The 14,072-nt window shown below is 39.2% G+C and overlaps 1 protein-coding gene across 1 annotated transcript in view; it reads right to left on the reverse strand.

The window, feature by feature from the left end:
• The window catches only part of LOC103191862 (deoxynucleoside triphosphate triphosphohydrolase SAMHD1), a 70,408-nt gene that overhangs the window by 16,297 nt on the left and 40,039 nt on the right, over positions 1-14,072 (reverse strand). The window contains 6 exon segments of the mRNA XM_042783606.1: positions 8,436-8,528; positions 9,334-9,476; positions 10,923-11,038; positions 12,181-12,272; positions 13,014-13,122; positions 13,241-13,341. Coding sequence (XP_042639540.1) covers positions 8,436-8,528; positions 9,334-9,476; positions 10,923-11,038; positions 12,181-12,272; positions 13,014-13,122; positions 13,241-13,341 — 654 coding nt within the window.

Consider the following 14,072-nt stretch of genomic DNA (forward strand, 5'->3'; position numbering starts at 1 on the left):
TAAATAAATAAATAACTCAAGATGGATCAAAGACCTAAATGTAAAGCCTAAAACCATAAAGATCATCAAAGGAAAAATAAGGGCAAAGTTAGGGGCAATAACACATGGTATAAATACATTGCCAAACATAAATCAAAACGTACAAACAGCAGAAACAAATTAGATGACTGCGAGCTCCTAAAAATTAAACATTTATGTGCATCAAAAGACTTCACTGAAAGAAAAAAACCTCACTACTGTAGAATCGATTTGACTCATAGCAACCCCTTCTTGGGTTTCTGAGGTGGTATCTCTACGGAAGTAGCTTGCCCAACCTTCTTTCTGAGGAGTGGCTGGAGGGTTTTAAACACCAGACTTCTGGTTAGCAGTCAAATGCCTTAGGCACTAAGCTACCAGAGCTCCTAAAGACTTCATTAGAAGAGTAAAAAGAGAATCTTCAGACTGGGAACACAATTTTGGCAATGATATATCTGATAAGGGACTAATCTCCAAAATTTATAGAAAACTCTAACATCATCACAACAAAAAGATGAATAATCCAATTAAAAAATGGGCAGAGAACATAAACAGACACTTAACCAAAGAAGACATTCAGGTGGCTAGCAAACACATGAAGAAATGCTCACAATCTTTAGTTACTAGAGAGATGCAAATAAAAATAACAATGAGATATCATCTCACCCCAAAATTAATAGCAAAGTTCAAAAAACAGAAAATAATAAATGTTGATGAACATGTGGAGAGACTGGAACTCTTATACACTGCAAAACAGTACAATCACTGTGAAAAGTGGTATGGCACTTCCTTAAAAAGCTGAGAATAGAAATACCGTATGATCCAGCAATCTCACTACTAGATATATGTCCTAGAGAAGTAAGAGCCATGATACAAACAGATATATGCACACCCTTGGTCATCACAGCATTATTCACAATAGCAAAAAGATGGAAACAACCCAAGTGCCCATCAACGGCAGAATGGATCAACAAACTATGGTACATACAGGCAATGGAATACTATACCATGTTAATGAATAACAATGAATCTGAGACACACCTCATAACAGATGAACCTAGAGGACATTATGAAATTAGTTAATCACAAAAGGACAAATATTGTATGAGACAACGCCTATAAAAAGTCAAGAAAAACTTTACATACAGAAATAATGACTTTGAAGGTTCCCAGGGGTGGGAGGGGAAAAGGGGAAGATCATCACTAACCAGATGGTAGAGGCATTAACTCCAGTGAAGGGAAAGGGAATGTACAATAAGGCAGAGGGCAGCACAAAATGATCAAGGCACGGGAAGGCACAGGGAAGAGCACAAGAGTTAAAGGCAACAGAGGTGAATACTGTAACATACACAGTCCTGCAACAACCGTAGTAACAATCACCTACAAGCATTGTTTAATGTGGGAGGACATGCTGCAGCCTCCACATATCATGGTAAAGCATGAACACTAACCCAGTTCTCAGCAATTGTTAAGAACTGCCCTTTGCTCTTCAGTACTTATTTCCTTGGCTTTTGAATAAGAATAAAACACAATCTCTATTTTTCCTACACTGTATTACAGCAAACTCACTGCTGCTGAATCAATTCTGACTCACGGTGAGCCCATGGGACAGAGCAGAACTGACCCGTAGGGCTTCCAAGGCTGTACATTTTTACAGAAGATTGCCCCATCTCTTTCCTGCAGAGGTGCTGGTGAGTTTGAACTATCGACCTTTGGGTTAGCAGCCAAGCACGTGAACCACTGTGCCACCAAAGCTCCTGTATTATAAGAAACTCCTTCTTCTTTCAGATTTGCTAAAATATATTTTTTTCAGAAGAGTAATTTTTCATAGTTGGGGATCCCATTCCTAACCAAGGTCTCAAAAGCAAAAAAGCAGCTAGAGGTCAACAATTATGAATCTGTATAATAATTCTACACAGTAAAGTTACACTGTATGTCTCATTTTTGTTGTTGACTCATGGCAACCCCATGCACAACAGAATGAAACACTGCCCAGTCCTGTGCCACCTGCATAATCACTGCTACGTTTGAGCCCACTGTTGCAAATACAATGCTTATATTTCATTAAATAGTCATAAAAGTTACTATACACAGTCCTAAAAGGAGCTACATATGGTCAAATGCACCACACAAATATATGTACACTGTCAAACTAAAACTGAGATGATGCTAATATATCATAGTAAGACATTTAATTAGCAAATTACTTGCCTTTTCAGGATGTAGAAGGGTTTTCCTCACACTAAAGTGCAAAGTTGGTACCCTACTCCTCCAGCAAGCCTCTTGCCTGAAGGTACTTGGCTTTCTTGCTCCATGGCCCGGGAAGGCCACCTTTCTGTCTCACAGGTCTCTTGGTTCCACTGCCCTTGCTGCCACCATCTCTCTGCTGTCTCAGTGCATGGACCTTGGTCCAAGGATGCACTCCACTCCCAGCTCTTCTCTGTCCTGGTGGTAGTGAGAGTCCCCTTTCTGCCTCTGGGATGGGTCATTGTAAGCCTAGTGGGATGGCAAAACTGACCAATCCCCACATTAGGGTTCCATACACCTTATTTACTGGGTCTCACCCCCGCAAGGGCACTACTTACCTTATTTACATTATTAACAAGCTAACTAATCCTCTTGCTGGGCCACAGGTACCTCATATTAACATAGTCCTACCCAGTCAACTGGTGGGAGTCACAAAGACCATGGCTAGAAGAGTCATGTTAAGTCATTCACTGGACCACAATGTCTAACAGTCATATGTTTATCTTCTCATATGCATAACCTCTGCAAGTAACTCTGACTCTACAAACATTAAGGAAAAAAAAAACAAACCAGATTGTTGAGTTGACAAGGAGTAGTGCACTGCATTGTGGGGGGATACAGTTCCCCAAGTAACATACTGAGTATAAGGGCAGTGAGTCTAGGGAAACACTCTGGGGAGTGACTTTCTCCACGAAACAGGAAACCGCATATTGCCCTGGAGATCTGAGATATATTTCAACCAGCAGCTAAGTGAATAAAAAGTAGGTCCAAGGGCAATCCAGTCACTGTGTCCCTCGGCAAAATACCGATCTGGAGGGACTGCCCTCACTCAAGATGTGTCAACAATAACAAATGAGATGTCATCTTGTTTCATCTCTACCCCTCCCCACACACTGGATTAGTTTGAAGCAATTCAAGACACTGACTGGAATGTTTTTAATAAATAAATAAATAAATTTTTAAAGTTCATTATTCTATAAGAAATTTTCATACTGTTATAATCATGTTGTTCCTAAAAGAGAGAACACAGTCCTGAGATGTCAGAAGAGTAGAACTCCAAAAACAATTTTCTTAAAAATTTTTATTAAGATTGGGTGCAAGTTTAGAGGAAATTCACTTTCCATACAGCAGCTCACATATTCTCTGTCTCAGGACATTGATTGTGATTTCCCACAGTGCAACAGCTCCCCTCCCACTTCTTTCCCATATTGACCTCTTCTCTGTGTCCTTCCCTCCCATGCACTCCTGCCCCCTGAGCTGTCTCCCTGTGAATACACAGCCTTTCTATTCTCCCATGATTGATCTCTCCAAGGAGTGTATCTATCTAATGTTCAGCTCATACACCTGTCTTTTGTTTGGCTGGAAGCCACAGAAGTGGATTCAATTCCAGACCTGAAGGGCAGCTAGGGGCCATAGTCTCAAGGGTTCCACCAGGCTGTATCAGACCAGCAAACCTGGTCCTTTTTTTTTTAAAAATGATTTTGAGTTTTGTTCCACATTGTTCTCCCACTCTATCCAGGATCTCCTACATAGATCACCCTTTGAGTGGTTGACAATGGTAGCCGGGCATCATCTAGTTCTGGTCTCCTAGTTGTATAGGCTGAGCATCGCACAGTGTACCAGTCTCTTGCACTAATTTTTTCCATGAATCTTTGGTTTTCTTCATTCTTCTTTGCTCTGGATGAGGAAAGACCCATCGTTGCATCTAGATGGCTGCTTACAACTTTTAAGATCCCAGTCACTACTCACCAAAGTAGGATGTGAAACAGTGTTTTTGTGTAGTATATTATGCCAACTGAGCTCGATGTCCCCTGCGACTATGGTCCTGGGCCCACAGGTCCAACTACTCACTCCCTCTGGGTAGCTGGTTGTGGCCAAGAAGTGATGACAACCTTTTCCCTTGCCAGCTCTACTATATACCTGGGAATTCTTTTTTTTTTTAGGATTTGGGTGAAGATTTATAGAGTAAATTCACTTTTCATACAGCAGTTCACATATACTTTGTCTCATGTCATTGACCAAAATTTACAATGCAGCAGCTCCCCTCCCACTTCCTCCCCATAGTTACCTCCTCCCAGTGTCCATCCCTTCATACTCTTCTGCACCCTGAGCTATCTCCCTGTGCATAAGCAGCCCTTCCTTCTCCCATGATTGTTCTCTCCAGGGCGTGTGTCTACTTGAGGTAAATGTTTAACTCACATGCCTGTACTTTGTTTGGCTGGAAACCACAGTTGTGGGTTCAATTCCAGACCTGAAGGGCAGCTAGGGGCCATAGTCTCAGTGGTTACACCCACCAGGCTCTATTGGACCAGCAAACCTGGTCCCCACCTTCTTTTTTTTTTGCCTCAAATGATTTTGAGTTTTGTTCCACATTGTTCTCCCTCTTTATGCAGGATCTCCTACATCCCTTCCAAGTGGATGGCAGTGGTAGCTGGGCACCATCTAGTTCTTCTGGTCTCATAGTTGTATAGGTTGCAGATCGGATGGTGTACCAGTCGCTAGGACTGATTGTTTCCATTAATTTTGGTTTTCTTCTTTCTTCTTGACGAGGAGAGACCCGTTGTTGAATCTAGATGGCAGCTTCCTAGCTTTTAAGGTCCCAGTCGCTACTCGCCAAAGTAGTAGGTGGAACAATGTTTTGTATAGTATGTTATGCCAATTGAGCTTGATGTATACCTGGGAATTCTTACAGAACATACAAATACATTTGTAGAAACATTGTCTGCCAAACCTGTACGTGGTCACAGGCACACTCCCCCCTGTATAGACAGTCCTGATTGTTCAGCCTGTCCACTCATCTATCCTCCTGTATATCAGTATTTGCCTTCACTGACAATGCAGTACTGTGTGTGCAAAAGGGTTCATCTTTGTTGTCTGTACCTTCAATGCATCTCTCTATGTCTTCCTCTTCTTCAATGCCATCATGTTGATCATTCACATTTCGTACAATGCCCTTCTCTTCACCCAAATCAATACTTGTCTCTACCTATCTAACAGTGTTCCCTCCTGTGTTAGACTGGGTTCTCTAGAGAAACAAAACCAGTAAAGCTTATATATATATAGAGAGAGAGAGAGAGAGAGAGAGAAATTTATCTTAGGAAAATGGCTCACAAATGTATAGAAGCTGGCAAGTCCAAAGTTCCTGGATCAAGTGTCAAGCTGGAGGCTTTTCCCGACTCTTGCAACTGCAGGGGCTGTGGAGCGCAAGGCTGGCAGGCAGTATACTGGCTGTTGACTCCAACGAATGACGAATCCAAGATCTCCAGGCCGAATGGTGAACTGTTCACTCATGGACAGTTGTAGGCAGCACAACAGAATCCTGATCCACAGAAAATGTTTCTTTTCCCAGGATGTCCTTGGATATATTGGAATCAGGCCATACCCCTAGGGAAACTCCCTTTCAACAGATTGCCTGCTCAAACATAATCATCTGATTCCATCATGGGAATAACCACAACAGCTTAAACCACACAGAACTGTGGTCCAGCCAAGTTGACACACAGCTCCAACTATCACAGCCCCCCTCCCCTCCCACCCATGGTAATTAATAAAGAAAATTTCCTTCCATATATAAACAATAACAGACTAATACAATATTTGTCCTTCTGTGACTAACTTATTTCACTCAGCATAATGTCCCCCAACTTCATCCACGTTATGGTGTTTTGCCAATTCTACGTTATTCTTTAGGGTTGCATAGTATTCCATTGTTGTGTGTGAACCATAGTTTGGTTTTCCATTCTTCTGCTGGTGGGCACCTCGGTTGTTTCCATCTTTCAGCTATTGTAAATAGTGCTGTGATGAACATGCGTGTGCATATATCTGTTCTTGTCCTGGTTCTCACTTCTTTAGGATATATACCTAGTAATGGGATGGCTGGATCAAATGATATTTCTAATCCAACCTTTTAAGGAATCACCATACTGCTTTCCACAGTGGGTGAATCATTTTACAGTCCCACCAGCAGTGTATGAGAGTCCCAATTTCTCTGCATCCTCACCAGCATTTGTTATTTTCTGTCTTGTTGAACTTTGCTCCTAGTGCTGGGGCAGGATGGTATCTCATTGTTGTTTTGATTTGCAGCTCTCTAATGGCTAAGGATCATGAGCATTTCTTCATATGTTTGTTGGCTGCCTGAATATCCTCTTTGGTGAAGTGTCTATTCATGTTTCTGCCCATTTTTTAATTGGATTATTTGTCTTTTTGCTGTTGAGGTGTTGGAGTTTTCTATAAGTTCTAGAGATAAGTCCCTTGTCAGATATGTCATTGCCAAATATTTTTTCCCAATTTGTAGGTTCTCTTTTTACTCTTTTGAAGAAGTCTTTGAAAGTACATAGAAATTTAATTTTGAGAAGGTCCCATTCATCTAGTTTATCTTCTGCTATTTGTACATTTTGGGTTATGCTTGATAGTCTATTTATGCCACATTTTAGGGCCCCTAAACTTGCCCCAGTTTTTCCTTGAGGAACTTTATAGTTTTAGGTTTCACATTTAGGTCTTTGATCCATCTGGAGTTAGTTTTTGTGGATGGTGTGAATTATAGATCTTATTTCATTTTTCTGCAAATGGATATCCAGTTTGACCAGCACCATTTGTTCAACAATCTCTTTCCCATTTAATGGATTTTGGCCCTTTGTCAAAGATCAGCTGACCACAAGTTGATGAATCTATTTCTGGATTCTCAATTCTATTTCATTGGTCTATGTATCTGTCATTGTACCAATACCAGGCTGTTTTGACTACTGTGGCTGTATAGTAGGTTTTAAGATCCGAGAATGTGAGATCTTTTACTTTGTTCCTCTTCTTCAATAATACTTTGCTTATCCAAGGTCTCTTTCCTTTCAATATAAAGTTAGTGATTGGTTTTTCCATATTCTTAAAGAATGTTGATGGGATCTAGAATTGGGATTCCAATGAATGTGTACATTGCCTTGGGTAGTACTGACATTTTCACAATGTTCAATCTTCCAATCCACGAGCATGGTATGTTCTTCCATTTATGTAGATCTCTTATGGTTTCTTGAAGTAGTCTTTTACAGTTTTCTTTGTACAGGTCTTTTGTGTCCCTGGTAAGATTTATTCCCAAGTATTTTATTTTTTGGTAGCTATTGTAAATGGGAGGGAGCTCTGGTAGTGTAGTGCCTAAGGCACTTGACTGCTAACCAGAAGGCTGGCGGTTCAAACCCACCAGCCACTCCTCAGAAGGAAGGTTGGGCAATCTACTTCTGTAGTGATACTGCCTCGGAAACCCAAGGAGGGGTCGCTATGAGTCGGGTCCAACTCAACGGCACATAACAACACAACAACAACATTGTAAATGTTATTGATTCAAAAATAATTTCTTATAGGAAACAAGAGAAAACTATTTGACACTCTCTTTATGATATAAGACAATAGTAGTCTCTGTCAAAGTCTAAGTTCTTTTCTTTGTGTGTGGGGGCAATTTTTAAAAATAAAAGGCATACAAACATAGGACAGGCATACGAGCTGAACATTTACATTAGGTAGATACACTCTTTGGAGAGATCAATCAGAATAGAAGGGCTGTGTATACATAGGGAGACAGCTCGGAGGGCAGGAATGCATGGGATGGAAGGACACAGGGAACATGTGGCTATGGGGAGGAAGAAGGACGAGAGCTATTGCACTGTCGGAGATGACAGTCAATGTCATGAGACAAAGTGTAAGTGAACTGCTGTATGGAAGATGAATTTGCTCTGTAAACTTTCACCCAAATCACAATAAAATTTAAATAAATAAATAAAAGGCATACATTACTTTTCTGGTCAGAAAAACATGTTTAAATCAATATACACAATGTTTTCTTAGCCATATAGAGGATCATAGTGGCACGATGGTTAAAGCGCTAGGCTGCTAACTGAAAGCCTAGTGGTTTAAACAGGAGAAAAATGAGACAGTCCACTCCCATAAAGATTTACAGCTGTGGAAATCCTGTGGGGCAGTACTACTCTGTTTTATAGGATTGCTATGAGTCAGCATCGACTCAGTGGTAGTGGGCATTTGTCTTGAGTATTAGTTATGTGATCACAATTACATATTGATAAAACATGTCAAAAAAATTTTCAAAACTGTGTTTTCCCAATTTTATATAATGAACATGTACTACTTTTATAATGATAAGGACTTTATATATAAAAAAGTTAACTACTTACATCCACTATGAAATCTTCAGCCTTCAGTTTCGCTTGTAGCAATACATTAGGTTTAGCATCAGCAACCTCGTGTGGAAGGCATTTATACATTTCCTAGAAAAGACAAGACTCCCCATGTCAGAACTCCAGTTTTTCATCATTAAATGTTTGTGTCATGAATGTATTATGCTAGAACAAAATGGATATTCCTAACACATATCTCTCTCACTTTTGCCATCCTTTAAACAAATCATATAGAGAATGTGCATAAGAAATGTTCACATATTGAAAAAATGTGGTATTAACCTACTAGTAAACAAAAGGAAGTAAAATGTAACCCAAGGAGGTATTATGAAGTAGACTGTGGTTATGAGTATGATTCACATTATTGGCTTTTTGGCAAAGAGAATGACCTTTGGGAAAGAGGGAAAATGGCAAGAGAGAAAAACAGATACTAGAACTACACAAGACAGATATGTATAATCAAGAGGACCTGATAACATTGTAAAAGAAGTTAAGTAGTTGAAAGCAGGTCCTCAAAGTCACAATGAAGATCATACAGGTTATTTTGAAGTCCTTTATCCTTAGATTGATTTTTCTGCTTTTAGATTAGAACAAAATTTGAGGCCCCCTTCTCATTTCTGGGATGAGAGCAAAGGTTTGGAGTCAGTTAGACCTGACTTTGAATCCTGGCTCACTCACTGTGCTTCTGTGAGCAAATTATGTAATCTCTCTCAAGTTTCAGTCTACCCATTTGTAAAACAGGTCTAAGAACTCTGCATTCTGTAAAGATTAAATAAGAATGAATGCAAAGGGCTTAATACAGTGCCGTGGTGTTGCAATGGTTAATGGTTTTCTCTGGAGAACAGAGATTGCGACACCTTTCAGTAATAGAAAGGTGCCTGACAACTCAACTTACCCTTTTAATCTTTTCTCGTCCCACTGGAGGAAGAGTCTGACCCACATACTTGTATAGTTTGCGGCATTCGATTTTTTTCAAAATCTCTCGGGCTGCATCCAATTTGGGATCAGTAGAGTATAAAATCTCCAGAAAAATGTTATCTACCAATTCAATGAAATTTCAGTTATATTAAAATGAAATACCAAGATTTAAAAAGGTATATACTGTTGAACCAGAAGGCTGGCGGTTCAAACCCACTAGCCACCCCTCGGAAGGAAGATTGGGCAATCTACTTCCGTAATGATACAGCCTCGGAAACCCAAGGAGAGGTCACTATGAATTGGGTTTGACTCGATGGCAGTAAGTTTGACTGATGAAATGATTTAAAGTAGTAGTTCACGAATGTAGAAAAAAGAAAATCAGTTCTTCAAAGACATTTTGTAATGAACAACTGGTTTAGGTTTTATTCCGACAGTGAGCTGCAAATAAAATCTAGTGGTGATGGAACAGCAGTGGTACCCTAGGTAGGATGCTGTGTCTTAGGCCTCTGGGTTTCTGCTGTTTCTGCCCATTTTCAGAGCCTCTAGGCTTCCCGCTGATTTTGTAAGCTGTGTAACTGCTTTTTAACTTTAGTTTTAGCTAAACAGAGTCAGTTTCATGATATATACCTAAGAACTCTGAATGTTTATATTTCTCTGTGTTCTGTTGACCTTTATTTCTCAGTCTACACTTTTCTACATTAGATAACTGGGTGCTATACCTTCATCTCTCTTCCCTCCTTCTTACTCTGATTTGCAGATACTGTTTCTGCTGATGTGGGAAGAGACATTCCTCTCCTGTGTTTTATAAAAAAAATAGTGTTAAAAGGGTGAGCCAGTTTTTGGTATTAGTATGATATTAGACCAGCTGTACTATGCATTAAGAAACAGTGACTTTTAAGTACTCATGTTTCAAGTAGGAACCCTGGTGGTTTGGTAGTTAAGTGCTAACTGAAGTCAGCAGTTCAATGGGAGCAGCTCCACGGGAGAAAAGACCTGGCAATCTTCTCCTGTAAACATTACAATCTAGAAAACCCAATGGGCAGTTCTACTCTGTCATACTGGGTTGCTATGAGTTGGAATTGACTCAATGACACACAACAAAAACATGCCTCATTTAAGCATCACAACAAACACTTGGGTTAAGTATCATTTCTACCATTTTATGAGAAGAGAAAACTAAGTTTCAGAGAGGTTAAATTAATTTGTCAAGGCCACCTTATTAATACAAGGCAGAGCTAAAACTCAAATCCAAAAGTATATAATCACAACCAGATGAATGGAAAAAGGGATCCCATGCTGACAATGTAGAGAGAACTGACACACTGTGGCAACTGCAATCAATATCACAAAACAATATGTGGATGAATTATGGAATGGAAAACTAATTTTCTGTGTAAACTTCCACCTACAGAACAATAAAATATTCTAAATAAATAAGCAAACAAAACTATACAATCATCTGGGAACCTTAAATACACTGAATGTTGAAAATAACCCATCTGGTAAGTCAGGGACAGCCTACACTTTATCTGAGATGGACCACTTACGTTACCTTCTAGTTCTTACCTGTTAGCTTAGTGAAGGCTTCCATGTCATCAATTGCTGTAGAAATATGATACTTTTTTCCTTCAGCACCTATAATCTCTATGTAGGGGTCTGCTTTGAGGAAAGCGTCTGTAATCCTAAAGAAGATCATTTTATAAAAATTTATAGTTGTGAGAAATTGTGAATATTTGCTTTAAGTTTGCTTAAACATAAGGGAAGCTTTCTACATTAGGGAAATAAAATCTTGAGATATGACATGAGAAAGACAAATGCTTCTCGATCATACTAAGTGCATGTTCTTATGAGCTACCCTGCTTACTATGTTCCAGGCACTATGCAGGGCTTTAGATGTATTATTTTATCTTTCCAACAGTAAGCTAGGTATAAACAGTCCCAATTTTACAGATGCAGAAACTAAATAATTTTCATTTAACCAAGTTAGGAAGAAGAGCCAGGCTTTAGGCCAAAAAAAAAAGCATAATGAAGAAGAACTTCTTTAACATAATTGTAAAAATGAGTATGTGCCCAAAAGTTTATAATAAATCAATTTAAAGCTATTTTAGAGACATGGAATTAGTACATGAAGCTTTTGGTAACTTCACATGAGGTCTATCACACAGAGACATGGCTGTTCTTTTCTGCTATGGTTCTGATCCAGTAAGAAAGAAGTGCAATTTCTGTTGGTTTTACTATAACCTACTAACTTAGATAGGACATAGACAGACACTAATCTTAATCCTTGAAATTAATTCAATTAATTTCAAAATGTCCGTTATTCATGTCCCATTACCTTGATGACTCAAACCCAAAACCAAACTCACTGCCATTGAGTCGATTCTGACTTATAGTGACCCGCTTTGGGTTTCCAAGGTGGTAAATCTTTACAGAAGTAGATTGCCCATACTTCCCTCTATAGGGTGGCTGGTGGGTTTGAAATGCCAATCTTCTGGTTAGCAGTCAAGTGCCTTAGGCACTATACCACCTTGATGACTAATACCTAGTAATCAACTCCCAGTGTGGAAGTCTTGAGTCTTTCCAACACTGCCTCTTCATGTCTGGTCTCCTCTTCACCCACCCCTTTGCCCATTCTCCCCCTCTTCCTACAACTAATTAAGTTTACTGGGTACTAGATTTTGCTTTCTTGTTTAAGGAAACCATTACAGATTTACTCAATTAAAATTCACTTGAATTTTCCAGAAGTCTCAACTTGGCCCAAGTGTGATACTCTAACAAAGCATCATAGAAAATTTTATAGGGAAATAGCAATCACATTTCTTACATTGTATCGATGATGTTGCCAACTTTGTGCTGGTAAGCTCTGCGGTGTAAACAGTTGCGTGTGTGGAACATGTCATACAAATTCCCAACTTCCTGCAGGAAAATATGCAATAAATATTAGTGTAGTATTAGGTAATATTAACCTCGTGAGATCACATGTAAGACAAGGAAAAGGGACAGTGGCAGACAGGAAGGCTATGCACAGGGCTGCCTCATTAAAGTCCCTGAGCCCACTGGATACTGGGAGGCAAATTAATAAAGCTATTTATTGGTTTGCAACTTCATTCTTACTGATTGATATAGACATCATTACTCTTTCATTCTTCACTCTCAACAGAAAGACTTTTTATAATACAATACTGTATCACTCCTTAGTTACATGTCTGCAATCTAGCAGGGACCTAAAGATTTAAGGATTTTAATTCTTCTGCAACACTAATGTAGTGATTAAGGAGGAGGTTCTGGAGCTAAAGTGGGTTGAAATTGTAACTTTGCCACTTATTAATTGTATGCCTTTTCTGTGCCTCAATTTGCTCAGCTCTTCAATGGAATAATAATAGTATCCATCTCATAAGGTTGTGAGAATTGTGTTAATCCATGTAAAGAACCTTGAACAGTGCCTACCACAACATTTAATAAATGCTGACAGCAATTTAATTTTTGTTATTTAACCATGCAAGAGAAAAGAAAAGAGCCTTAACATACTTACAAAGGCTAAGCACGAAGAGGTTGACTCTTTACCACATACTGAGTTTTCCAAACTCTTGAGTGGTTATTTCTAGATTTCAGACCAGAAACTACACCGTCCTCATTGTTTCCTCTGATGTAGCTTACCTTTTCTCTAGTACAAATATGCTTCTTCTTATCTACTTCACAGACACGGGCAAACTTGATAAAGCGCTTGTGATCAAAATTATTTTGGATTCCAAGATGATGGCAGTCCCTAAAGATATTCCATAGATAGAGGGAAAAAATTTTTCAATAAGGAAACTATACCTGAAATACTAACATTAAATTTATACAAGGATTTCAACAAACTTCTCTAAGTGTTCAGTGCATACCTGGCAAAGTAATCCCATTTGTCCACATCGATGCCATTTCTTTTATTAGCCACAATCTCATAGAGGAAGCTTTTCTCTTTAGGACGCCCTTTATATGTCCACTGGAAGAGAGGAAACCCACTGAAAGTTTTAGGGTAGGAACCAAATCTATTTACAAACAAGGCAAAGCAACTGTATTAATGGGAAAAGTATAAACAGATATTTGACTGGGAACAAGAGATAAGTTAGAAGGTTCTACTCTTTGCTTTTTCCATTAGGTTTCTAAATTAGTAGGAAAAAAAAAAACCCAAAACCAAACTCACTGCCTTTGAGTCGATTCCCTCCTTGGGTTTCTGAGGCAGTATCTCTAAAGAAGCAGATTGCCCTTCTAAGGAGTGGCTGGTGGGTGTGAACCGCCAGCCTTCTGGTCAGCAGTCAAATGCCTTGGGCACTATGCCAATGCTACAGTCTATGATATTCTCTTAATAATAAACTGCCTGTGCCAACGAAAGGATCCTAGTATATTTCTCACAATCAATAAGCTTCAGTGTTTTCTTGGTTTATCAGGTTTTTTTTTTTTTTTAATTTATTGTGATTTGGGTGAAGATTTTTTTTTTTTTTTAATTTGGGTGAAGATTTCACTTTCCATATAGCAGTTCACATATGCTTTCTCATGTCATTGACCACAGTTTACCATAATGCAACAGCTCCCCTACTACTTCCTCCCCATAGTTACCTCTTCCCAGTGACCATCCCTCCATACTCTCCTGTGCCCTGAGCTGTCTCCCTGTGCATAAGCAGCCCTTCCTTCTCCCATGATTGTTCTCTCCAGGGCATGTGTCTACTTGAGGTA

The sequence above is a fragment of the Orycteropus afer genome, unplaced genomic scaffold (genome assembly GCF_000298275.1).
Source record: "Orycteropus afer afer isolate SDZICR_OR568_19922 unplaced genomic scaffold, OryAfe1.0 scaffold00020, whole genome shotgun sequence".
NCBI lineage: Eukaryota > Metazoa > Chordata > Mammalia > Tubulidentata > Orycteropodidae > Orycteropus > Orycteropus afer.